Source organism: Ochlerotatus camptorhynchus, unplaced genomic scaffold (genome assembly GCF_037179485.1).
Source record: "Ochlerotatus camptorhynchus isolate MF236.1 unplaced genomic scaffold, CSIRO-AGI_Acam_v1.1 ptg000044l, whole genome shotgun sequence".
Lineage (NCBI taxonomy): Eukaryota > Metazoa > Arthropoda > Insecta > Diptera > Culicidae > Ochlerotatus > Ochlerotatus camptorhynchus.
In genome coordinates, this window is record NW_027040535.1 from 279,418 (window position 1) to 307,309 (window position 27,892).

General features: G+C 36.6%; 2 protein-coding genes across 3 annotated transcripts; one reads left to right on the forward strand and one right to left on the reverse strand.

Annotated features, from left to right (window-relative positions):
* The first annotated feature begins 89 nt into the window (after window positions 1–89).
* Window positions 90–2,254, forward strand: LOC135714371 (beta-lactamase-like protein 2 homolog). Its single transcript, XM_065237724.1, has 5 exons — window positions 90–108; window positions 872–997; window positions 1,094–1,260; window positions 1,564–1,880; window positions 1,948–2,254. Exons 2-5 carry the CDS (start codon window positions 879–881, stop codon window positions 2,203–2,205), a joined length of 861 nt encoding a protein of 286 aa, XP_065093796.1. The 5' UTR covers window positions 90–108; window positions 872–878; the 3' UTR covers window positions 2,206–2,254.
* A 7,306-nt stretch (window positions 2,255–9,560) lies between these two features.
* LOC135714383 (peroxisomal membrane protein PEX14-like) lies at window positions 9,561–12,513 on the reverse strand. 2 transcript variants are annotated; one of them, XM_065237734.1, is made up of 5 exons: window positions 12,115–12,510; window positions 11,728–12,042; window positions 10,774–10,997; window positions 10,508–10,711; window positions 9,561–10,438 (listed from the first exon to the last, which is right to left on the reverse strand). In XM_065237734.1, exons 1-5 carry the CDS (start codon window positions 12,205–12,207, stop codon window positions 10,432–10,434), a joined length of 843 nt encoding a protein of 280 aa, XP_065093806.1. In that variant the 5' UTR covers window positions 12,208–12,510; the 3' UTR covers window positions 9,561–10,431. The 2 variants fall into 2 exon arrangements, with proteins under 2 accessions (XP_065093806.1, XP_065093811.1); XM_065237739.1 differs by lacking the exon at window positions 9,561–10,438 and having other exon boundaries at window positions 10,504–10,711; window positions 12,115–12,513.
* Window positions 12,514–27,892: the final 15,379 nt, after the last annotated feature.

Consider the following 27,892-nt stretch of genomic DNA (forward strand, 5'->3'; position numbering starts at 1 on the left):
GTGACGCGAGATTTGTCAAAAGTTCTTGGTAAACAAAAAAAGTCAGCTGATCGCAACTGTCTCGTGGACAGCCTTATATAGAAAACTTATCGTTATACATTAATAGAGGTACGAAAATATAATTTTGTGTATACAGCTAGAAAAACTTCTTAATCAACGCAATCTAGTGATTGCGTTGATTAAGAAGTTTTTCTAACTGTATACACAGGTATCAGGTTTACTAATGTCGTTTTCGTTTTTGCGGTGTAGCACTGGTGTAGTGTAAGCAGGAATAGACGAGTGCACGGATGGATTTGAGTTCACTCACTCGACAAAAAGTGACACAACAGCGGGGCCTTGTTTACTAAAAATGAACACATATGTGTTCATTTTTAGTAAACAGGGCCCCGCTGTTGTCTCACTTTTTATCGAGTGAGTGAACTCAAATCCATCCGTGCACTCGTCTATAAGCGCGAGTCTTTGACAGCTCAACATCATTTATTTGTAAACAAAGGTGCATCCTATATCTACACCCTAACATATTTCGGTGTACGGCAGTGTAGCACCTGTGCAGCTACACCGCAAAAACGAAAACGACATAAAATTAAATTAGGTTTTGCACCGTCGGGGTTAACCTCAATCTGATGACAGTTCAATGGTACTGTTTACGTGGACTTCGTCGATTTTTCTTGGGTGGATTTTCTCGATAATTTTTCAGTAAACCACACTTCTGCAATGTCCACGAGCAACATCCATTCAACGCGCCAGAAAATCTACCCAAGAAAAAATCGACTAAGTCCACGTAAACAACAGCACTGAACTGTCATACGATTGAGGTTAACCCCGACGGTGCAAAACCTTATAACGTAAACATCTTTCTTTTTTTATTCAGCATTAGAATGGCAACAATACCACCAGTAACGAAGATTTCTTCCAGGCTGATAAGAATTCTTGGATGTAATCCTGGCTCTATGACGCTTCAAGGAACCAACACTTATATTATAGGCTCGGGGAAACGGTAACCATTGATTAGAAAGTGGAATACGTATTTGCTAAATACCTAATCAGATATATATATATATATATATATATGCTTCTGATCTCGCACCTATAGACGAATTCTGCTAGATACCGGCGATGAAAACGTCCCAGAATTCATTGGACACCTGAAGCAGGTTATATCTGATGAGAAAATTTTAATAAACGATATCATCATCTCCCACTGGCACCATGATCACATTGGAGGAGTAGACGAAGTGCTCGATGTCATTGAGAATAAAGGTACCATTTCAGGGGAAACATGTTAGAAGGGTATAACTCGAAACGTAAACAATCACTTTGAACGTCGATTTCTCTTAAATAATGACCTTACACCCACGGAATCTGACTACACCAGCTCATAGAACAAACATTGCTCTGTCAGATGATTGATAGTTTGAGTGGGTGTATTGTCATTCGTAAAAAAACGAAGATCCAAGTAATTGTTTACGTTTCGAGTTAGACCCTTTTGACATGTTTCCCCTGATTAATACTAAAATAAATAGTTGAATGTTTGTAACCGTTTATAAATACACCTTTTTACAGATTCCTGTAAGGTATGGAAATACCGTCGAAGTGATGCTCCCGAAACAACTCTGAAAAATGCCAGAATTCTGGAATTGAAGCATGGCCAAAAGTTCAACATCGAAGGTGCAACACTGGAAGTTATCCATACCCCGGGCCATACTACTGATCACATCGTACTGGTTCTGCATGAAGACAATTCATTGTTTAGCGCAGACTGCATTCTAGGAGAAGGAACTACGGTTTTCGAAGATCTTTACGAGTACATGAAGAGTTTGCACATCATTCAAGATGCAAAGCCTACGGTTATCTATCCTGGGCATGGCAATATAATTTTCGTGAGTACTTGCCAATAGCAACACATAATATAAACTTTTTTTAATACAACGGTGCCAACTATTCAAGGATCCGGTGGAACGCATTGCTCAATACATTAGCCATCGTAATCAACGGGAAGCGCAGATTATGTCAGTCTTCGAGAAACAACCAAGTGCTACTTTCGATGAAATGGATATAGTAAAACAGATCTATAAGGATACACCGGAACATCTTTGGAAAGCGGCAGCATATAACGTAAATCATCATTTGCAAAAGCTTCTCGTTGAGAAGAAAATTACTGAAGACGGGACTCGATGGAAACTAAAACCGCAGGCATCATTGTAGCACCCATGTTCATTTTTTTGATTGGGTATCGTTTAGGTACGATTGTTGAAATATTAAATCTGTTACTAAATTGGATGTTTCTCTTTGTTTTAAGACTAAGTTTTTTTTTTTTATATCTAGACCAACAATTATTGCAATAGGCGGAACAAGCAAACGTAAACAATGGCTTTAATCGCAAAATTTCTCGAGAATCAAAACACATCCACGCAATCTAACACCACCATCTGATAGAGCAAACTTCCTTTATCGAACAGTATTTATAATTTGCATGGGAGTATTTTGATTCTCCAGAAATTTGCGATTAACGCCATTGTTTACGTTTGGCTGTTCTGCCTATTTAAAATATTGGTCTCTACAGTCGACAGTACGGCCACAAACGAAGTGACTGGCGAAGAAATCAATTAAAATAATGTGGTTCACTGTATCACTGCTTCACTGCTTGTGCCATCAGCCACCAGATGGGCTAGTATTTTTGTTTTGATTTGAACATAGTTGATTTTGTGTGCAATATGATCTTTGACAGTGTGCAAAGAGTGTATCATTAATTTTGTCATTTTTTATGCATTTCAGTTTAAAGTAAGGTGAAAGAGATAGAACCAAAACATTCTAGTACATTTAGTGTTGCCATGTGGTACAATCCATTAGTAGTGTTGCCATGTGGTACAAGCCAGTAGTAGTGGTGTTGCCATGTGGTACACTGAAAAATTGCAATAGCAGGTGCGTCACCAAAGTTTTCGAGCCGCTCCGTCTGTCACTTCGTTTGTGCTATTAGTATACTCCTAGACTGGGTGAGATTTTCATGTACTTACCTCATATTTGAGAGGTTTTTCCTGGTTTTCCACGGCTTTTGTCCGGAAAATTTGACTCACTTTTGAGTAAATCTGGATAAATATTAGTAAAACTAGAAGAGAACATAAGAAAAGCGATACTGTCGGTAAGGTGTGCACCCAAGTGCAAGAAAATAGTCTTGTGGGGGAAAAGACATTACGATTTATCCCAGGTCACTATAGAAAGTAGAAAATAACTGATAGATCTCTGGCGGAACGCTTCGGAAAAAATGGGGCACATGCTTGATCCAGTTTGGGTTACATTATTGACTGCTTTAGAGAACGTAATTTCACTTTAAAAACTTGTTTAATCAGGGCTTAAACAATCGTCACGTCGTTCATAGCTTGTTATGATGCAAGAGGCACGATATCCTGAACAATACGTACAGAGCTAATTGAAGCATTGAACGTCGCGAGAAAGTGGATCTTAATGAAGGCCTAAATGCTTTTTCGTAGCTTTTAGTTGCAGTGGCTTACTTACTGAGCAGAAAGACGCGGTCCCAGGTCCTTTCATATCAAAAAGATTTATGGTCATATCGCTTGTTTATCGTGTATTTTGCGAAATTGTCGTCGTCGTCGGTGCCAGATTTGAATGGTTACAACAACTACACTGAACCAATTTAACATATTACTGTTATGTGGAAGTCTAATAAATTTGCGCTATAAGATAATCCATTGGAAATGCCATGATTAAAAATGTGTCAGGTAAATTCTATATGAATATTTGATACATTTACAATGCTGATAATTTGATAACTTTTATATGATCGTCATATGATAAATGAAAATCGGTCAAATTATAATAATTAACTGAAATGGATTTGAAACCCATAAGCATAAGCTTTACTTTTCACCACAATATAATATATGTGTCATAAATCAATCGAAGTAAAGTTTATGTGAAAATCACATGAAATTTACTTCTTCTTTTGACACATATATTTAATCGATTTCTAAAAATAAATCGAAAAATAAACATCAGGCTTTCACAGTTGTGTCGTTGTGTCTTTTTTTTTATTGTAGCTGATTGTTGAGGTGTGATGCTTTCGGTGTCTGCGCTCGATTCCACTGGGCCACGGCTGACTTCAAGATTGAGCTCGTTCAATTAGCATGAAGTAAGAACAGCTCTCCCGACATGGAATGTAGTGCAACTTTATGCTCGTTTTGCTAGAGTGAAGACAAATAACACTGACCAATTTATGTTCCGTTTCAGTGGTGTCGTTTGTTCAAATCTTTCTTAATGCACCTGTGTGCAATAAAACAACGACTAAATTATATGAGTTGATGGAACTGGTTCATGAAGTTCGAGTACTAGGGCTGGAATCTGAATTAGTTGTGTAGAAGGCTTACAATTAGAATCATAGCAAAGTAAATATTGCAGTAGAATCATTTTTTTTTCAATCTCAATACATTCTTTTCCGGAACCCCTTATCTTATGAAACAATAACAAACAAAGATTTTTCAATACAGTATCATTGTTGTTAGCAATATTTAGTTCAACTAATCATTTTAAAAAGTGTAGGATAACATCGTTGAAAATTGTTTCAATAATTTATAAAGAACTATCATGTAAGATGTATTTTATTGGGAGCGATATTCATCCCAGAAAAACATGCCAAAACAAATGTTTGCTGTTGGATTTCTTAAAAGGCAAATCTATATGACTATTTAATGATTGGGATAGATCTGTTAACAATCTTTAAACCTTAAAAATCAAAGGAAGCTATTCCAATGAGATATATATGTACTGCAAAGTTAAATGACAGTCTAATAGTTTCTACATGTCTGTGTACACGCGACATATCTACAAACGTCAAAAATCGTTAAAAGCAACTCCAATAAAATATACATGATTATCTTATAAGATACATCTTTTAGTGAGCAATATTCATCATAAAAACAGGTATATTTTACTTAATTTTCTCATAGTGCAAACTTATATGATTTTCCATTAGTTTCTAGATGTCTATTCCCACCCATTACATATCACCAGTTTTTCACCATGAAATATATCAGACAATATTCATATAAATCTTATCTATCGCTAACCACGCTCGAAGCAAAGTATTATCAAGTACTAAGTATGTGAAATTACGATAGAAATCATTCCATATCGCAGTCATAGTTTTTAAGTGATAATCCAATGGAATCCATCAATCATCACATAGAATGAATAAATCTGCTGACATTGCTATGTTATAAGATGAATCCAATAAACGGTACATGTCGTTTTGTTTCAGTGTAGAGTAACGGCACAGACAAACAGACATAACTCTCACCATCACATTCTTCGCAAATAAGGTTTTAGTTGAGAATGTGTTTGCATTTGTCATGGTGGCGCCATTGATGCTTTAAGCAAGCCACTACATTTCAAACTTATCAGTGATGCCAGTTCTTTTTCAGGTCAATTTAGTATATGTTAGCTCTTGATAATGATAAGGGCACCAAGGGATCCCTCTGGAGGTTGCCTGTAAATTAATGATTTCCAATTCGCGATATATTCCACGTAACGTTGACCGACAATACAAAATCATCCATGGACCTTACTGACTACCATAACCATTACCATTAAAATTCTCAAACCACAAGTAAAAAGGTTCTTTCCGAAAATTTATGGAGAAAACAAGAATTTTGAATGGTAATGGTTCTTAACAACCCATAATTTGTAAGGTTCACTTCCAAAAAACCATAATACATAAGGTTAAAACTATATCACACAAACGTTCATGTAAAGTTTCATTACAGGGTTGCTTCCACTCACTTGCTATAAAAATATGATTTTCTAAATTTTGAAATCATTCGATGTTATAATCATATTTTTTACTTGTTAGATACAAGAAGAGGTTGAAAGGCAAGTGTTTGACACATTAAAGCTGTCAAATTCGCTTTCAGACAGTCACAATCAGCGATTTTACAACTCGCGAGCGCTCACTCTGAGTGAACGCTCACGAATCATAAAATCGCTTATTGTACCACTATGGTAGCGAAATTGACAGCTTTTATGAGTCAAACACTTGCCTTTTATCCTCTTCTTGTATCTAACAAGCACAAAATATCATTATAACATCGAATGATTTCAAAATTCAGAAAATCATTTTTTTTATAGCAAGTAAGTGGAAGCAACCCTGGTTTCATATAACCATTGCAGTTAAAGATTAGCAGGGATCAGTGCTGCAAAATCTCGACAGTACACGTGATATTGACAATTCTGCTTTGGTCACTCATTGGAGCCAGCAGTCATAGTCAAGGCAAACCATGTCAATTGTCAATGACAATGCTGTCAGTGACGAACATGTGCAGATTTATTTATTAGCTAAATTTTTAACGAAATTAAATGACTTGAGCAAAACAATAACATGGATCCATTTTAGTGAATAAGTATCTACGTCCTGAGCTACTTGGATAACAATAATGTGACACACAATGTACTAAATTACAATTTTTGTTACCTGGCGAATCTTTGTCATTGACGAAAAAATGAATGTGATTTTGACGAAGGTTTTTTTGAGGATCAAGTCTGTCAATGACTATGTGACGAACAATTTAGTCAATATCGCGCGAAAGTCTGTCAGTGACAATGTTGTCATTGTCACTGACAGACTTTCGCGCGATATTGACTAAATTTTCGGTAAGGTCAAGATATGGTTCGCGTTTATGCGGGAATCAATACAAATCTCTGAAAAAGACTAAGCTTCTGTGAGTTTCTCCTACGGATCCGTATTTCTACAAAATTCAATTAATTTTTCTAGACCTCAACAAGTTAAGGAAACAGGATGCACTAGATGTCCACAACAGGTACAGCAAAACATGACATAGACGCCCTTATTCACACTAACTTCTCAGGGGGTAGAAGGTCAAGAAGAGCCACCGCCGCCAACTAAAGCTTGAACCGGGTACCTGGGACTCTCACGATATACCCGCGGCAATGGTCAGCAGACGATGCCCTGCGCGTATTTAGTATGTATATGTATATACGTCATCTAAACCATAATTTGCATCACCACAAATACACTTGTCAACAATCTTCAACTGGAACATGCTCACCAGGGTTGCTTCCACTCACTTGCTAAAAAAAGATATTTTTCGGAATTATGCAATCATTAGATGTTATAATGGTATGTTGTACTTTTAAGTAAGAGGAAGAGGGTGCAATGTATGTGTTTGACTCATAAAACCTGTCAATTTCGCTTTCAGAGCTTCACAATCAGCGATCTTATGATTCGTGAGCGTTCACTCTGAGTGAGCGCTCACGAGTCGTGAAATCGGTGATTGTGACGCACTGAAAGCAATATTGACAGATTGTATGTGTCAAACATATACTTCATGACCTCTTCTTGTAACTTGCAAGTTCTAATTAGCATTATACTATTTCATGATTTCATAATTCCGAAAAACATCTTTTTATAGCAAGTGAGTGGAAGTAACCCTGATGCTCACCAAATCACTTCACCCGGGAGCGCATTCCCGATGCTTCCACGCATATTTTTCTCTAGTCATCCCTAAACAATTCCTCCTCCAGCGACTCCAACTACACAACAACCAAATAATATCACTTTTCTTCGCTTTTCTTTTTCAAGTCACACCGTGCACAAAAGCAATGCACATAGCAAAACCCTAACAATAGATCAGCGCCGTTCCAGGCGAGTAAGAGAGGTGCCACAGTCGGAAAAAGTCTTAGTTTGTTTACTTAAATGAACCATGCCCATTTTGTTATGGCAAGTTTGCTATAAGAAATGCTCCTCGTGTTTATTAGCGAAATTCACATCAAAGATTGATTAATTGAGTAGGAAATCAGTTTGGCACGGCATTTGCGACCAGCATACACCTTTCGGTCGTACGAAACAGGTCAAAAACAGTCCAAATCCGCAGATAAAAATTTTTGTTTTGAATTTCTGTATGGCAAAATAGTGAACTTTTCGTGAACATTAACGGCAAAGAACTCACCAACACTGGGAGACCGTGAGTTCCTGCCCACCTGTCATTTCCCATCTTGAGCGCCGTTCTCATCACCGCGTAAATAAACAGAAATTAAAATTTTCACTCGCGATGCCACAAATTTCTGGTCCGGGAGAAACAATCAAACCACGCAGCGCCAAATCTTCTGATGCTTGCAATTTTGCAAACATGATGAATCATGTTTTCTTTCTCGATTCTAAAACTTCTCGGAAAGCAAGAAAACCACCACTCACACACGTATAACCGTCCGGCAGGCAGAGTGCCAGTGCTAATCCGGCAAATGCAGCCGAAAACTATGAAAGCGAATGCACGCACAAAACAGAGAACAAACTTAAAACACAACCGTATCCAAAGGCGTTCGAAACTTTCGAACTGGTGCACTCTACGTTGGTGGTGCATTCTCAATTTATTTTTCTAGATCTACGGAAAATTATGTAGAAACGACATCACTGACTTCTATCTGTTTTATTTTTATTCAACACAGCTGACGCGTTGACAGAGCGCGGGAAAAGCAACTAGTGAAAAAATAGCATGAACGAGGGATGCTCCGGTTGCTAAACAATGCTTCGGAATGTGCATGGTAGAGGGTGCTAGCACAAACGAAGTGACAGACGGAGCGGCTCGAAAACTTTGGTGACGAACCACATTGGTCCCAAGCAAACGATTAACGTATCCCATTCTAGTCGAAATTCTAGTACTACGCAACGTTTGTTTTGATTCGCTATGAAAGTTTACAGATAAAATGAGGGGTTATTGGTTTTTCCTATGTTTCGAGGGGTGAATCGATTAGCTTGGGACCGAAGATAGTACCAGAGCTGAGCCAAAAAGTTGAGCACGTTATTTCGGGACCTTCTAGTCTTAGAGCTACCTCTCGAGTATTAGTACAAGACACTGAAGAAGTCTGCACATTGTAGACGAAATACGCGTATCTGTCAAGGATAAACAAAAAAGTAGTGGAATTAAATGGAAAATACTAATCCTTCTCTCTCTCTCATTATACAGAAAGATGTGAAGCAGATCGTGAAACATTGTTGTATTAGTAAACCATAAAATCAACGTAAACGCAAGTAGTGACGTCACTAATTGCTTGTATCGTACAGGGGTTTTACTCACACAACTTAACCGATTGCTTCACCTCTGTAATCCAGCTCATTGTCCACAGCCCTGGTTTGAATACAAGTGAACTGGCGATAACCGAGTGGCAACCGTGGCGGTTAATCATGCTCCCAAACAAAAACCAAAAGTAACTAACGCACGTCGCGGTTTATCCTAAACTGTTTGATTGAAAAAAGCTGTAATTGGGACTTTGTCAATTAAAAATACTAAAGTAAGTACATATGCTTCTATTCATGTGTATTTATTTAAATTTGCATTTGCATTCCATCTTTCTATTGGTCAGGCTAACAGTTGCTTGCATGAGTTCTGAAAAGAGTATCAAAACTAACTTCAGTCAAACATAATAAATGCACAAACTAAATTCTCGAGTAACACTCTCTTTTATTACATATAATCGGTACCTGTTAGGCCTCGAGTACATATTACGTAACGTATCAAGGGGGGGTCAAGTTTGTGTTACTTATTGTTACATACTGAGGAGGGGGAGAGGGAGGAGAAATGTTACGTAACAGATTGACCAAAGTGAAAAAAGATAATTTGCTGTTAAATAAATCGCGACCCTTACATCTAAATAAAACTTTTCAAACTGTGAATAAATGGGGGTGGGGTCGAGTGAAGGGTTTTGTCAAGCGCATCTAATTTTTACATAGGGGGAGGGATTTTTTGTATTACGTAATTTGTGTACCGTGCCTTATAGCTGAACACGGTATGAATTTCATACCGTTAAAAATAAATTGGAAAAACACACTAACAACCTAACTAAAACTGTCATCTGATACGACTTCTCTTTGCATAAGGTACACCGGGGCAAGTTGAAATGCTCGGGACAGTTGAAACGGAAGACGTATCTCTAGGCGGAACTGAATAATCACTTTGGTTATTTTTAATCCAGTAGTTTGCGCTACTGTGTTACCTAACCTATGTACCTAGTATCTCACTTTCCGGCAGGTTCTTTCAAAAATTTGGTATTTTGTAATCGTAAAATTGAACATAGGTATGTGTAGTTCTGTAGCGACCGTTTAAGCTCAATTGATCTTAAGAGAACAAAGTTGCAACATGTCAAAGTTGACAATTTTGTATGAAAATCGACATACGCTGCTATTATTTCGAACAGTACTGTATATTCTTTATGAGTCAGGTAAGACGGTAGTACTGAATGCCATTCAAAAATTAGCACTTCCGCTTATAGTTACCCGTTTCAACTTGCCCCGGAGCACCTTACGTCAGCTATAGAGACGACCTTTATCTATAAACCCCCGATCCACCATAAAATTTGAAAACCATTCCTACTAAAACCAAACCCAGATTTGGTACCATCCAGCCACGCTTATGATCTGTAAATAGAGATAGAATTCTGTGTTATGCTACAAAAAATTTAAGTCGTGTGGCCGGGTGGATCTTACATTATTTCTAAACTGCTATCGCTGTTTTTCAACACTACATCATTCTCGCTGGATCCGGATCCGGAGCCGGTGTCGTTATCATCGATCTTATCCGGTTCACCTTCGCTGTTTGGTGTCCGTTCCTCTCGCTGGGACTGGGACTGTAGTTGCCAGGCAGGAATGGAAGGTGGCACAACTGGTAGATTGGGCGAGGCGAATTGTTTTCTGTTCGAAAAAGATCAAAAAATAATTCCACTGATGGCTCAGTTGAGAATGTAAATATGTACCTATTTAACAACAATCCTTTGATCGAGTCTAGGTCGGATTTGAAGTTTGTCAATTCCTTGGTGCTCGATTGTGCTTGATGTACTCGAGCTAGTTCGTCCTTGATTTGGATCAGCTCGAAATTGATGCTATCAATCTTTACCTCGACAGTTTGGTTGAGTTCGGAAATTTGCTCCTCCACCGGTTTTTTCTTCTTTCCCCGGAAGATGAGTGGCTCGATGAATTTCTATAGGAAGAGTAGATTGATTCACTAATTTAGCAAATGAGACATGAAAACTATAATGCAACCAATTCTTGAATAATACCTCATACTGAAAGCAAGGAACGAAATGAGTACAGTGATGTATCGATCTTTTGGGAGATTTTTATTACTTTTAAGTAAAGAATACTAACGTTAAAGTCAGTTGAATTTTTAGTTCAAATAGATAGGTGGCTTTACGGTGTGGAAATTTTGCATTGTTTACTATAGGTTAACTGAACATTCAACTGGATTTTACGTTAGCATTCTATAATAAAAAGTAATGAAAAACCCCCAAAATAGCGATCCATCGCTGACTGAGACACTGACCAGTAATTTACATTGGCGCGAAACATTTATGGTTAAGTAGGTCCGTACATAAAAGCATCAATATTAGTGTAATGAGATAATCGTTTGAGTTTTTAATATCAGAAAGAAGAACATGTGAATAATTTGCATAGGAACAATGAATGCGATAGTGAAGTTATAACGAAGCAACGATAACATGGTAGAATTTAGAGTGCATTGGCCGAAATCAAATATGCTGTCGTAGTAACAGAAAAAAAAACTTTATTAACAACAATAACGTATAGGTAAAACTAGGAGTGAGAATTCTTATCAGATAGCAAATTATAAATTAATCATAAATCATCCCCCACCACTACCACCCAACCACCGGGTGCAGAACTTTTCGTGCAACATAAGCTTTTTTAGATACCTTGTAGAAGAGATAGACGCCATACATGAGCCCACTGATGAGGGCCACCGAGCTGAGAACCTCCTTAACCCTGCCGAACCACGAATGCCGCGACTGGATGACGTAATTTGCCTTCGGATAACCCGCTGGACTGACTCCCATGCTAATCACCGTCTGGCTTTGGATGTTTGGATCTTTGGTGAATACTCCGGCTCGTTCACAGGCCAGCTGAATTTCTTCTTCCGTCAGGCCCTTGGACCGGAGAAACGATTGTTTCTGATTGATGGCGCTGCGCATTACGTTGGCGTTGTTAAGAAATTTGATCGCTGTGGTGATCTGTAACATTTAACGAGCAAGCAAGCACCATGTGATTTTATTCCAGAGCCGAATAGGTCCTCGTCAACTTACCAAATGTTCCCTGGGTGGCACAAGTGGTGGAACTGGTGGGTTCACTGGTACCCCCATTGCTTCCGCCGGAGGAGACTCCTGGCTTTCGCTCATGTTGATTTCTACTGAAAGATTAATCTTGGATGACGTTCGAGAGAGCTGACGCTATAGGTTTTACACCACACAGACAAACGATAATTTTGGTGTAGTTGTCGAGGCTTATAAATCCTTTTTTTGTCTTATCAATCAAGCAATTAACACCAATGATACACAAAATAAGAAGCGGAGGATTAGATGATGAATGGTTTGTCTGGTTTCGATTTCGCAATTGAAAAGTTTTGTTAATTTAATTAGCTGAGTAACATTGAAACATAAACTCTTATTTCGTTCACTGTTCACAATATTTGCACGTTAGTTAGTGTTCTTACTGTCACGTCTTATATTCTGTTGAAATTAGTTTAAAACATTAATTACATACAGAAAATCACTTTTTGGTGAAAACTTTGAACTCTCGGGATAGGTTTATTTGTTTGACATTTAGTCGTGTTTTTTCGTCTGACAATTCGTGCACATGATGTAACGCCGTAGCGTCTGTGGGGATTACGGGTAAAATGGGTAAAATGGCCTTAACTGGGAGGGCATTTTTAGAAAATTAATTAATTCGGAAAGCTAACGCCATTGCGGAAGGTTGTTACTTACGCTAATCCGGTGTTATTTTTGAGTTTTTTTGAAAGTGAAATTTTCTAACGAACAATTTTGTGGATTCTCGCTGAAGTCGTGAAAAACTTTTTCTCGTGAATTGATAAAACAATAAGTGCTTCCAAGAACAGAAACTAACAGAAAAAGAAACGTGATCAAGTTCCTACAAGATGGCTGCAGTCGGCGGGGGTACTGAGCCCCCCGACAAGCAAGATCCAAGGAAAGATGGCGAAAACAAAATGGACGACAACCAACACCAAAACGAGCATGAGTCATACCTGTACACTGCAGATGATGAAGCACCATACAGAATCTACATCGAGATCCAGGAAAAATCAAGAACGATTAACAAATTCTCAGTTGGACAATTATTGAGGAAACTGCCACGTTATCGCAAGTACATCGAGGAAATGAAGTATTTGGGAAGAAAGAAGATTATTGTATTTGTCAGTTCGTGGATGCAAGCCAACTTACTGGTTGGAGAACAAATGCTACGCGATCGAGGATACCACGCATATGTTCCACGCCATCTGGTGTGCATAAAAGGAGTTGTGAGCGGAGTAGATCCAGAAATCGACATAGAAGACATCAAACAGGAGATCGAAAGCAACACGCCGGTGGTGGATATCTACAGAATGAATCGATGGGTAAGAGAAAAAAGCAGAAAGGAAGCGTCAAATCGAGTCAGTATTACGTTCAGAGCGAGAAACCTGCCGGAGAAAATCAAGTTATTTGGAATCACAGCAAAGGTGCAGCCTTTCATACGACGGACGGAAATGTGCAATAACTGTCATCGCTACGGACATAAGCAAGACAACTGCAAATCCAGGAAAAGGTGTGAAAAATGTTCACAGGTACACGACGAAGAATCAAACCAATGTAAGAATGAGGTCAAATGCCTGCATTGCCGCAGCTCCAATCACCGCAGTACAGATCCGGAATGTCCGGCACGTGAACGTGAAGCAGGAATCAAGAGATTGATGGCAAAACAAAACCTAACGTACGTGGAAGCAAGGGAACTAGTACCAACGATCCTATCAAGTAACAAATACGAACTGTTAGCGAACGCTGACGAATACCCTACAATCCCGGAAAGTTTCGCAAAAATGACAGCTGGAAATTATGTGCACAAGCAAAACACCAACAGAAACAAAACAACACGCAGCAACGGAGTACAGAATCAGGAGTATCAAGGTCACAGCCATACGATTGTAAAGAGGAAGAAAACAGAGCACAGTACGACCAACAGCAGAAATATGGAGGCGAGCTCTTTGTCTAGCTCCGTGGTTTATCCAACAACAAGTAAACCATCAGACACAATTTGCGGAACCGGATTGAACAATCCTTACGCTACCACGAGTGCAGAAAAATGTCAATCGATGTACAAAAAAGCGAAAGAAGATGCACAGGAGGCTGCGTATCGGAACGTGCAAGGAGACCCAACAAACAATTGAGAGCTCTTATAAAACACCTGAGTTGATCAAACGTTGAATAATAGCTTCCAGAGTTGAACAAGAATGTAGTTGTATTGCCATTTGATTAAAAGTTTTAAAAGCTGTTGGAGCACTCTTAAATGATTGTTTACGTTCGGTTTAACTATATGCTTTATAAGACCTACGATAACTTTTATAGCACCTTAGTTAAACTGATTCACAAGAGCTATACAGAACGTGGAATAAACGCATCAAAACAAACAATTGGGAGCTCTTATAAAACACCTGAGTTGATCAAACGTTGAATAATAGCTTCCAGAGTTGAACAAGAATGTAGTTGTATTGCCATTTGGTTAAAACCTTCAAAAACTGCTTGGAGCACTCTTAAATGATTGTTTACGTTCGGTTAAACTGTTTGACAGGAGCCATATAGGATGTGGAATAAACGCATCAAAACAAACCATTGGGAGCTCTTTTACAACACCTGAGTTGATCAAACGTTGAATAATAGCTTCCAGAGTTGAACAAGAATGTAGTTGTATTGCATTTTTGGTTAGAAGCTTCAAAAGCAGCTTGGAGCACTCTTAAATGATTGTTTACGTTCGGTTTAACTATATGCTTTATAAGACCTACGATAACTTTTATAGCACCTTTGTTAAACTGATTGACAAGAGCTATATAGAACGAGAAATAAACGCATCAAAACAAACCATTGGGAGCTCTTATACAACACCTGAGTTGATCAAACGTTGAATAATAGCTTCCAGAGTTGTACATGAATGTAGTTGTATTGCCATTTGGTTAAAACCTTCAAAAACTGCTTGAAGCACTCTTAAATGATTGTTTACGTTCGGTTAAACTGTTTGACAGGAGCCATATAGGATGTGGAATAAACGCATCAAAACAAACCATTGGGAGCTCTTATACAACACCTGAGTTGATCAAACGTTGAATAATAGCTTCCAGAGTTGAACAAGAATGTAGTTGTATTGCATTTTTGGTTAGAAGCTTCAAAAACTGCTTGGAGCACTCTTAAATGATTGTTTACGTTCGGTTAAACTGTTTGACAGGAGCCATATAGGATGTGGAATAAACGCATCAAAACAAACCATTGGGAGCTCTTTTACAACACCTGAGTTGATCAAACGTTGAATAATAGCTTCCAGAGTTGTACAAGAATGTAGTTGTATTGCCATTTGGTTAAAAGCTTCAAAAACTGCTTGGAGCACTCTTAAATGATTGTTTACGTTCGGTTAAACTGTTTGACAGGAGCCATATAGGATGTGGAATAAACGCATCAAAACAAACTATTGGGAGCTCTTTTACAACACCTGAGTTGATCAAACGTTGAATAATAGCTTCCAGAGTTGTACATGAATGTAGTTGTATTGCCATTTGGTTAAAACCTTCAAAAACTGCTTGAAGCACTCTTAAATGATTGTTTACGTTCGGTTAAACTGTTTGACAGGAGCCATATAGGATGTGGAATAAACGCATCAAAACAAACCATTGGGAGCTCTTTTACAACACCTGAGTTGATCAAACGTTGAATAATAGCTTCCAGAGTTGTACAAGAATGTAGTTGTATTGCCATTTGGTTAAAAGCTTCAAAAACTGCTTGGAGCACTCTTAAATGATTGTTTACGTTCGGTTAAACTGTTTGACAGGAGCCATATAGGATGTGGAATAAACGCATCAAAACAAACTATTGGGAGCTCTTTTACAACACCTGAGTTGATCAAACGTTGAATAATAGCTTCCAGAGTTGTACAAGAATGTAGTTGTATTGCCATTTGGTTAAAACCTTCAAAAACTGCTTGGAGCACTCTTAAATGATTGTTTACGTTCGGTTAAACTGTTTGACAGGAGCCATATAGGATGTGGAATAAACGCATCAAAACAAACCATTGGGAGCTCTTTTACAACACCTGAGTTGATCAAACGTTGAATAATAGCTTCCAGAGTTGAACAAGAATGTAGTTGTATTGCATTTTTGGTTAGAAGCTTCAAAAGCAGCTTGGAGCACTCTTAAATGATTGTTTACGTTCGGTTTAACTATATGCTTTATAAGACCTACGATAACTTTTATAGCACCTTTGTTAAACTGATTGACAAGAGCTATAAAGAACGAGAAATAAACGCATCAAAACAAACCATTGGGAGCTCTTATACAACACCTGAGTTGATCAAACGTTGAATAATAGCTTCCAGAGTTGTACATGAATGTAGTTGTATTGCCATTTGGTTAAAACCTTCAAAAACTGCTTGAAGCACTCTTAAATGATTGTTTACGTTCGGTTAAACTGTTTGACAGGAGCCATATAGGATGTGGAATAAACGCATCAAAACAAACCATTGGGAGCTCTTTTACAACACCTGAGTTGATCAAACGTTGAATAATAGCTTCCAGAGTTGTACAAGAATGTAGTTGTATTGCCATTTGGTTAAAAGCTTCAAAAACTGCTTGGAGCACTCTTAAATGATTGTTTACGTTCGGTTAAACTGTTTGACAGGAGCCATATAGGATGTGGAATAAACGCATCAAAACACACTATTGGGAGCTCTTTTACAACACCTGAGTTGATCAAACGTTGAATAATAGCTTCCAGAGTTGTACAAGAATGTAGTTGTATTGCCATTTGGTTAAAAGCTTCAAAAACTGCTTGGAGCACTCTTAAATGATTGTTTACGTTCGGTTAAACTGTTTGACAGGAGCCATATAGGATGTGGAATAAACGCATCAAAACAAACTATTGGGAGCTCTTTTACAACACCTGAGTTGATCAAACGTTGAATAATAGCTTCCAGAGTTGTACAAGAATGTAGTTGTATTGCCATTTGGTTAAAACCTTCAAAAACTGCTTGGAGCACTCTTAAATGATTGTTTACGTTCGGTTAAACTGTTTGACAGGAGCCATATAGGATGTGGAATAAACGCATCAAAACAAACCATTGGGAGCTCTTTTACAACACCTGAGTTGATCAAACGTTGAATAATAGCTTCCAGAGTTGAACAAGAATGTAGTTGTATTGCATTTTTGGTTAGAAGCTTCAAAAGCAGCTTGGAGCACTCTTAAATGATTGTTTACGTTCGGTTTAACTATATGCTTTATAAGACCTACGATAACTTTTATAGCACCTTTGTTAAACTGATTGACAAGAGCTATATAGAACGAGAAATAAACGCATCAAAACAAACCATTGGGAGCTCTTATACAACACCTGAGTTGATCAAACGTTGAATAATAGCTTCCAGAGTTGTACATGAATGTAGTTGTATTGCCATTTGGTTAAAAGCTTCAAAAACTGCTTGGAGCACTCTTAAATGATTGTTTACGTTCGGTTAAACTGTTTGACAGGAGCCATATAGGATGTGGAATAAACGCATCAAAACACACTATTGGGAGCTCTTTTACAACACCTGAGTTGATCAAACGTTGAATAATAGCTTCCAGAGTTGTACAAGAATGTAGTTGTATTGCCATTTGGTTAAAAGCTTCAAAAACTGCTTGGAGCACTCTTAAATGATTGTTTACGTTCGGTTAAACTGTTTGACAGGAGCCATATAGGATGTGGAATAAACGCATCAAAACACACTATTGGGAGCTCTTTTACAACACCTGAGTTGATCAAACGTTGAATAATAGCTTCCAGAGTTGTACAAGAATGTAGTTGTATTGCCATTTGGTTAAAAGCTTCAAAAACTGCTTGGAGCACTCTTAAATGATTGTTTACGTTCGGTTAAACTGTTTGACAGGAGCCATATAGGATGTGGAATAAACGCATCAAAACAAACTATTGGGAGCTCTTTTACAACACCTGAGTTGATCAAACGTTGAATAATAGCTTCCAGAGTTGTACAAGAATGTAGTTGTATTGCCATTTGGTTAAAACCTTCAAAAACTGCTTGGAGCACTCTTAAATGATTGTTTACGTTCGGTTAAACTGTTTGACAGGAGCCATATAGGATGTGGAATAAACGCATCAAAACAAACCATTGGGAGCTCTTTTACAACACCTGAGTTGATCAAACGTTGAATAATAGCTTCCAGAGTTGAACAAGAATGTAGTTGTATTGCATTTTTGGTTAGAAGCTTCAAAAGCAGCTTGGAGCACTCTTAAATGATTGTTTACGTTCGGTTTAACTATATGCTTTATAAGACCTACGATAACTTTTATAGCACCTTTGTTAAACTGATTGACAAGAGCTATATAGAACGAGAAATAAACGCATCAAAACAAACCATTGGGAGCTCTTATACAACACCTGAGTTGATCAAACGTTGAATAATAGCTTCCAGAGTTGTACATGAATGTAGTTGTATTGCCATTTGGTTAAAAGCTTCAAAAACTGCTTGGAGCACTCTTAAATGATTGTTTACGTTCGGTTAAACTGTTTGACAGGAGCCATATAGGATGTGGAATAAACGCATCAAAACAAACCATTGGGAGCTCTTTTACAACACCTGAGTTGATCAAACGTTGAATAATAGCTTCCAGAGTTGAACAAGAATGTAGTTGTATTGCATTTTTGGTTAGAAGCTTCAAAAGCTGCTTGGAGCACTCTTAAATGATTGTTTACGTTCGGCTTAACTATATGCTTTATAAGACCTACGATAACTTTTATAGCACCTTAGTTAAACTGATTCACAAGAGTTATACAGAACGTGGAATAAACGCATCAAAACAAACAATTGGGAGCTCTTATACAACACCTGAGTTGATCAAACGTTGAATAATAGTTTCCAGAGTTGTACAAGAATGTAGTTGTATTGCCATTTGGTTAAAAGCTTCAAAAACTGCTTGGAGCACTCTTAAATGATTGTTTACGTTCGACCAACCACAATTTTGTTGCTAAAAATAGCACAAGTGATAGGCATGTTTATATAACCATAAGGCAATGATTATTCGACTGCAAGAGAAGTCACTCAAGATGAGCTTGATATACTTCTCTCATATGATCAAAATATGTATTCAAGAATAGAGCAGATGGAAACAGAAGCGGCTGGCAATCCGGGATCATGAGTTCGAATCTTGCTTCGAGAAACCTTTGGTGGAGTAGAGGTATATTATATATAGGTGTTATTAATAAATGCAAACATTAATTTAAGACATATATCATATAATCAACGATAACATTTCTAGATAAATTCTCTCAATTAATGATTAGAGAGATTAATTGAAAGAATATCAATCAAAGATTAAACAGATGCTTGTTACTACTTCCTCCATGATCACAGAATGTGAATTATGGCATAATTACATATTTTTTCAATGTGCACAAATAAATTAAATTAATAAAAACTGTACAAGCAATTATTTTGGCGCACCACGACAATTGTTAAACTAATTTTAATCTGTGAATATTGTGAGTACTTACACAACGGTTATTAAGGAGTCATTAAAAAGTGCTATAAACGCTTTTCACCGCTTGCTGTATAGTGATTATTTAGGAGTCATAAAAGAGTGTAACAAACGCCTCTCAGGTTCAATCTCTAATACATTTCGAAGCAGCTGTTAGGAGGTGTCTACAAACGTTGTATTAGAGCTTTCACCAAAACAATAAAGCTTGAGTTTAAATATGTATCTATAAACGTTGTATAAAAGTTGCTTCTATCCGGTTGTTAAGGAGTCATTGAAAAGTGTTATAAACGCTTTTCACCGCTTGCTGTACAATGATTATTTAGGAGTCATAAAAGAGTGTAACAAACGCCTCTCAGGTTTCCTCTCTAATAAATTTTAAAGTAGCTGTCAGGAAGTGTCTACAAACGTTGTATAAGAGCTTTCACCAAAACAATAAAGCTTGAGTTTAAATATGTATCTATAAACGTTGTATAAAAGTTGCTTCTATCCGGTTGTTAAGGAGTCATTGAAAAGTGCTATAAACGCTTTTCACCGCTTGCTGTACAATGATTATTTAGGAGTCATAAAAGAGTGCAACAAACGCCTCTCAGGTTTACTATCTACTAAATTTCAAAGCAGCTGGCAAGAAGTGTCTACAAACGTTGTATAAGAGCTTTCACCAAAATAATAAAGCTTGAGTTTAAATATGTATCTATAAACGTTGTATAAAAGTTGCTTCTACTCCTATACCGCGTATACATATAATGCTGTAGTTGAACAGGTTCTCCAAACCAGTGTAAACAAGAGTTTTACAGAAGTTGTAATAAACAAATTGTACAGTTATTATTCAGCATGCAGTTGAATAACATCACAATGGAAGCGTTTCTTCAACAAGAAATTGATTTTGGGTAAACGTTTTACTGAATACGTTAGACAACACCTTTGTGTTGCAGTTGTATAGGTTCTCCAAACCAGTGTAAACAAGGGTTTTATAAAAGTTGTGGTGAACACACTGTGCAATTATTATTCAACATGCAGCTGAACAAAATCAAAACGAAAGCGTTTCTTCAACTGGAAATTGTTACTTGGGGAACTCATGACTTTCTACACGGCACTGCTTCGGATCCCTGATGTTACCGAGGAGACGAAAGAAAGAATCAAAGAATGTTCAAAAAAATATTTACATTTTGACCAAGTCATAAATTGAAATTTCGTTGACAGCTGGATGTCTATTTAATGTCATATAGATTGATTTTTTGTTATTATTTTTTATTTTTTTTACAGAAATGGCTCAGTTCAAGTTTTTACAGTGCAACATACAAAGCTTGAGTAAAAATAAAGATGAATTACAACGAGTCTTGGGGGTTGGTGACTATTCAGCAGCCTTCATTTCAGAAACATGGACCAATCCAGATTTAGAAGATACAAGTAAGTACAACATTTACCGATACCACAGATTTTTAAAATCTAGACCAGATAATTACGGAGGATGTGCAATATTTCTTAAAGACACCTTAGGATATAATATAGTTGATTTACCCACTACTTCGAACTCTGTGCAAACAATAGCAATTAAAATCTACGCGTTGGATATGGTTCTTGTTTCAGTTTATATAGCTCCGTCTATAACTAAAACAGAGTTAGAATCAGATCTAAGCAATCTATTCCACTTTTTAAAGCAGTTTAATAAAACCATTATTGCAGGGGATTTCAATGCCCATCATATTGCATGGGGTAATGACACCAGTGATGCAAAAGGAAAGATTGTAATGGATATCATAAATGATTATAATACAATTTTACTCAATGATGGTTCAAAAACTTTTGTCCCGATTCAAATAGGTAGAAACCCTACATCAATAGACCTCACTCTTTGCACACCAAACCTAGTCACTGACTTCACATGGAGAGCCCTTGACTATAGTATAGGAAGCCATCATCTGTTAATCGAAATAGAATTCAATAATGGTACTCCTGAAAAAACTAAAATAGTCTACAACTATAAGAAAATAAGACAAGATTTAAATCAAATTGAAATGGCAAACTGTCAAGGTATTGAAGATTTTCAAAAACAAGTTTCAGATATCCATAGAAAAAATGTATTGAAAAATAAATACATTCCCAAACACTGGTGGTCAGAAGAACTTAGCAAAGCATGGGAAGATAAGAAAGTCGCAAGAAGTTCTTTCAATAAAAAATCATCGGTCGAAAACCTTATAATTTTCAAGAAAAAAGAAGCAATTTTCAACAAATTAAAAAAAGAAGCGAAAAATAACAGTTTTAAAAGTTTTGTGGCAGAAATTAATCCTTCGATGAATTCTAGCGAACTATGGTTGAAAATTGGCAGGTTAACTGGTAAAAGAAAACGAAACCAAACTAACAATATATTATACGAAGATGAAAAAATGGCGGACAATTTCTTAGATAAACATTTTGGCGTAAATGAATCACACTTTAATATTGATTCAAACTTCAGTATAAACTATGATTTGTTTGATTTAGAAAAGTTTAATGATATATTATATAAAAAAAAGAAAAATAGTTCTCCAGGTGAAGACTTGATATCTTACTCAATGTTAAAAGATCTAAAACCTAATATTAAAATTGGTCTAGTTACACAGTTGAATAAAATTTGGAAAGACTGTTATCTTCCAATGACATTGAAAACAATTAAAATAGTCGCAATACCAAAACCAGGTAAAGACCAAGCCACAATGGAAGGTAAAAGACCGATTTCATTAGTCCCTATATTTACAAAATTAATAAACTCTGCAGTTTTACATAAACTAGTTCAACATTTAGAAACTAATCAGTTAATTCCGGACACATCTTTTGGTTTTCGTAAAGGCACCTCAACTGTAACGTGTTTAAACTATGTAATAAATTCCGTGAAAAACAACAAAAGAGACAAAATGTTAACAGCAATAGTCTTTATTGACCTATCTAATGCATTCAACGCAGTTAAAACCGACATCTTAGAGGCAATTTTGCATAATTTTAAAATTCCAGAATAAATCTCGTCATGGATTGTTCAATTTCTAAGAAACAGAAAAATTATTTTCAAAACGAAAAACCAAACTTTGTCCCGTTTTATATCAAATGGCTTACCGCAGGGAGATGTTTTATCCCCCACTTTGTTTAACATATATACTGCATCTTTGCATAGCATTGCTAGTTCGGATACCTGCTTAGTGCAATATGCCGATGATTTCGGTTTAATAATAAAAGCCAAAAATCTGGAAGAGTTGAATAAAAAAGTCCAGGAAAAAACAAACATACTAATAGAAAATTTAAATAAACTAAATTTTAGCGTTAACGCGCAAAAAACTAAAATAATCCTATTCCAGAGCAGTAACAATAGATTATCCGTAAAAACTGATAGCCAAGAGATAGAAACAGTCAATTCACACGTTTACTTAGGAATAACATTAGACCGATATTTGAGCTTCGGTATACACATAAAAAATACAAAACAAAAAATAGTGGATCGTCTTAACATGATAAAAGTAATAAACAGTGTAAAAACTGGTGCACATCCGGAAACCATGATAACCATATATAAATCAATATTCAGAAGTGTAATTGAATATGGATCAACGATTTACAATAACGCTAGCAAAACCAATAAACAGATACTCAAAACAATAAATAATCAATGCTTACGTTAAATTACAGGATGTACTAAAACCACCCCAATCAATTCTCTAATGGCAATAGCTGCATCACAACCACTAGAAATTAGACACCAATTCATTGCCTGTAAAGAAATAGCCAGGTACATTCATACTCAAAACCCAATTGCTGACCAGTTAAAACGTGTAGATGTAAATGAAAGTACCGATTTAACCTACCTGGAGTCAATATACATAGATGAACTTAATACTTTTAATAAAATTTCACCTCTTATGAATGTACAAAATAGAAATATTCAACTCAGCATAGAATCAGTTTTACCTGGAGTTACCTCTGCTAAAATGAATACAAATCCAATTAAACTTAAACAGATAACGTTGGGATTATTGAACGGGAAATATAAAAATAAACCTGCAATATTTACAGACGCTTCTAAAGATAGTTCAATTTGTGGCATAGGAATATATAATTCAAACAACAAACAAAGATACTCTTATAAACTGGATAACGAAACTTGCATTACTACAGCTGAAATAATTGCAATAGATACAGCCTTAACCATAATAGAACAAAATCAAATTTCAAATGCAGTTATATACACAGACTCAAAATCAGCGTGTCAAATAATAGAAACAGGATCACATAGTAACAAGATTCCTGAACTAATAAATCAAATAGTTACCAAAGCTTATGAATGGAAAACAATTATTCAATGGGTGCCAAGTCACGTAAATATTCTAGGGAACGAGATTGCAGACAGATTAGCTAAACAAGGATTAACTGAGAAAAGAACCATATCCAATTGCATTTTATTAAAAGATGCTTTTGTAATTTTTAAAAATAAAATGCACAATAAAACAAATCTGTGGTATCGGGAATATTCTGATTCAAAGGGAAAAACATTTTTCAACTTTCAACAAACAATCGAAAACGTATCTTGGTTTTACAATAAAAATTTGAACAACTACCAGATAAGGCTGCTGAATAGATTGCTAACTGGTCACGACTGGTCAAAAGTTTGGAAGGCTAAAATGAAGCTAATTGACGACGAAAATTGTGAAACTTGTGATGAGCCTGAAAATGGTGAGCATATTGTGTTGCACTGTAGTAGATTTGGACGAATACGAGCAAAATATTCATTCGATAATAGATTCCGTACTTTAATTGAATTATTCAACAGCAGAGATTTGAATTTTTACGTCGAAGTTTGCACCTTTCTAGGAGAAATTAAAATGGACATTTAGTCGATTTTTCTTTTTTCTTAACAATTTTTTGATTCGATTTTGAAACGTCGGTGACTCCAGGGGTGTGTACGGTTCGTTTGGAGACTACTGGGTAATCCGAACACTAACGACACCTGTCTTTTGGAGCTAAATACCCATGCGTGAACCAAATACGCTACGAAGAGATAAATCAATAGGGCTTTATAGTCGTTGTCACTTTGCCCTTTCCCAGGAGCTGTCAAATGATAGCTCAAATAGAGAAGAAGAAGAAGAAGAAGAAAATTAATTACTTCGTTCATGTGTGACTCTTATACATTTTTGCAAAAACATCAGCCTTATACATTCCATAAGACAAATCATATAGGTCCTATAAGAATGCATAAACTGTATGTGTGACAATTTATTCATTTCATTTGATAAATGATCTTCATTACCTTTTTTTGCAAGGCATCTGCTTATTAGAAATTTGCCAAAAAGTTTAAAGGGACTTCTGTCCGTAAAGAATGATTAAAATATATATATTTTAGTATTATTTAGTAACTGGTGTTCAATTCAACATGAATAACATTGATTGATAAATGTTTGCTATGTACACATTAAAGTGATGGACGGTGGTAGAAAGGGCATTACCGATGTGCGGTAAAAGAGGTGAGGAGAAAGGAAACTAGTGGACTCTTTCATTCTGACGGTGTTCTTATGTAACAGCAGACGTGACGTCACGTCTGTTGCTGCATAAGAAGACGCGAGTATGAAAGAGTCCACTAGTTTCCTTTCTCCTCACCTCTTATCCCGCACATCGATGCATTACCACGTTTAAAAACTTGTTTCCAGCAAAGAAAAAATCAAACTAAACAATCAAACCAAATCCCTAAAAAAGACTGCCCGTATAAACGCGAACTATAACTTGACCTCACCGAAAATCTCGCCGAAAATGGTAAAAAACTTGTTTATAATCCCTGCTAAACTTTAACTGAAATGGTTATGGAGCTTTACATGAACGTTTGTGTGATAAAGTTTTAACCTTATTTGTTATTGTTTTTTGGAAGTGGACCTTACAAATAAGGTCCCTCCACTGACAAACCGACATGACACTTAATTCTGACTTAAGTCCGACAATCGTACAAAGAAGAAAAAAAAGTTGTTGAATATTACATCCAAACTGTTGCAACCAGGTCAATCCATCGGTTGTGTAATATAACCAACAATCAATACGAAACTAACGATTTTAAATTGGCTCACCACTTTAGTAGCCTATTGGTCCCAAGCAAACGATTAACGTACCCTATTCTAGTTGAAATTCTATTACTACACTATGTTTGTTTTGATTCGCTATGAAAGTTTGACAGATAACATCAGGGGTGTGTGGATTCATGCAGAACATGCAGGGGTGAGTGAAATAGCTTGGGACTGCTTGGGACCGTTGTTCTGGTACTGAGTGAGCCAAAAATAATAATGATTTTCTTCGGGACCCAGTGGTCTTAGAGTTACCTCTATGATATAACGTTGTACACACAAAACAAAAAGATTGTGTCCTTGAAAATATTGAACTTTTCTTTTAAAAGTTCGCTTAAATTTGGTAAATCAAGATGAAAAATCTTATTCCTAGAATATATCATTTAAATCAAAAGTGAAATCTGGTTGATTTCCATTTAAAATTAAAAGTGTAAACTTTTAAAATTAGAATAGGTTGACTTTCAGTGTGGCATTGATGCCAATTCCATGCGTCAGTCTTTTACCATCCATTCTGCATGCACTGTTCTGGATTTCGCATAACAACACAAACACGCGAGGTGTGAAGATTCCGAAAAAAAAAATTGTTGAAATATAATAAATTACATTTCCGCAGCATCTGAGCTAAATAGTTAAGATAAGTGTGGAAGCAGTGGAAATGCGTAGAGAACCAGAGTTCGTAAATGTATACGAGAGCGACCGGGAGAGCGGGACTGATTCCTCTTCCGAGGAAGCGCAGGACGAAGACGAGAAGCAGGAAGAGCAACCTTCAGTTTCGGCGGCTGGTACTGTCGGAAGAGGAACGGATTGTAATGCAGGTAATTTTTATCATACTCCTACATATTTTCGTGTTATTAGGTTTTGGATTTTTTAAGGTTATGTTCTCTGCAATGAGATAATGAATAAACTTCGGATCTACGCTTGGCTCATATTATTTATTTACGGGTTTATATTATTGCAATAAAACTGTTGCCATTAACTTATTTTTTTATCGTTTCTTTCATTATTTAGAACACATAAACGAAACATGCGAAGTCGAAGAGGTGCTTCCGAAAAAAGTGAACCAGAATATTAGGTGTTCTTCAGACCTTCCGGAGCATTCCGAATCGAGTGGGACTTACGACGGTGGCTCGGCTAGTAGCTGCTCTCCAAGCTCCCCTCTTAAAGAGCAGCTTGACGAATGGAAACTGAGCAACAGCATTTATGTGCTATTGAAAGGTACGTTAATTGTTGTTTTTCTGAAGTGTATGTTGGCACAGAGGAATACTCTATAATCCACGTCCACGCAAACCAACATCGGAATTTCTAACGATATTTAATTTTTAATTTTAATTGATCAATCTTTCCCACGGTCTTTCCTAATATCTGTTTTTTACTTAAATTCGTTATTTCAGAAAAAGGACTAGAGTATGAAGACCTGAAACAAGTTTCAATAGCAGATGTAAATGAACTGTTTGAACCCTGTCGAACGGGAGAGAAGTTCCGACTACTGAACAAACTACGTAATTGGCCCTCATCTGCACAGTACCAGCCTGCTAAAGAAATTTGCTCTAAACTTAACTTCGCCAAGTCACAGGTTCAAGCGCAAGACCTCGACAGATTATTAAACGTTAACGAGAAAGGAAAAATAATAATGCGATATTACCAACAATCAATACGAAACTAACGATTTTAAATTGGCTCACCACTTTAGTAGCCTATTGGTCCCAAGCAAACGATTAACGTACCCTATTCTAGTTGAAATTCTATTACTACACTATGTTTGTTTTGATTCGCTATTGGAAGATTGCCGTAAAAGCTCATCGCAGATGTCGCCACTGCATGATGATGATAATGTTGACAGACTGCATATAAAATTCGTGAAAATTAGCGTTAAATCATAATTTTCATCAAGCCTGTGTAAAATTCTTCCAATATAACATTCGAATTGCAGAAGAAAACGTTTTTACGTTCAGACTGATGTGCAACTTTGACTTTTCCAGTTGAACTTTCATAAGATATATTCATTTCATTTCGCGGCTCCAACAATGCTGCATCGTAAATATGATGTAAACAGAAGTAAATTGCTCAATTACTCAAAATAGAGATGATTTGTCATCTTGCTATCACTTTGAAGACCATCTAGCACCATTTTATAGTATGGTGCGTGTTGAGTAAAGCAAGTTCCGTTGCGTTTTCCGTCGAAAATTGTGAGCATCAATATGTTTGCTAACACAAAAGGCCAAAATGAACATTTAT

Coding starts and splice junctions, on each gene's coding strand:
- LOC135714371 (XM_065237724.1), top strand. CDS start 879: ATGGCAACAATACCACCAGTAACGAAGATTTCTTCCAGGCTGATAAGA. Junction 998..1,093: donor ATTATAGGCTCGGGGAAACG/GTAACCATTGAT, acceptor TCGCACCTATAG/ACGAATTCTGCTAGATACCG. Junction 1,881..1,947: donor GGCATGGCAATATAATTTTC/GTGAGTACTTGC, acceptor CAACTATTCAAG/GATCCGGTGGAACGCATTGC.
- LOC135714383 (XM_065237734.1), bottom strand. CDS start 12,207: ATGAGCGAAAGCCAGGAGTCTCCTCCGGCGGAAGCAATGGGGGTACCA. Junction 12,043..12,114: donor TGCCACCCAGGGAACATTTG/GTAAGTTGACGA, acceptor TAAATGTTACAG/ATCACCACAGCGATCAAATT. Junction 10,998..11,727: donor GCGTCTATCTCTTCTACAAG/GTATCTAAAAAA, acceptor CTCTTCCTATAG/AAATTCATCGAGCCACTCAT.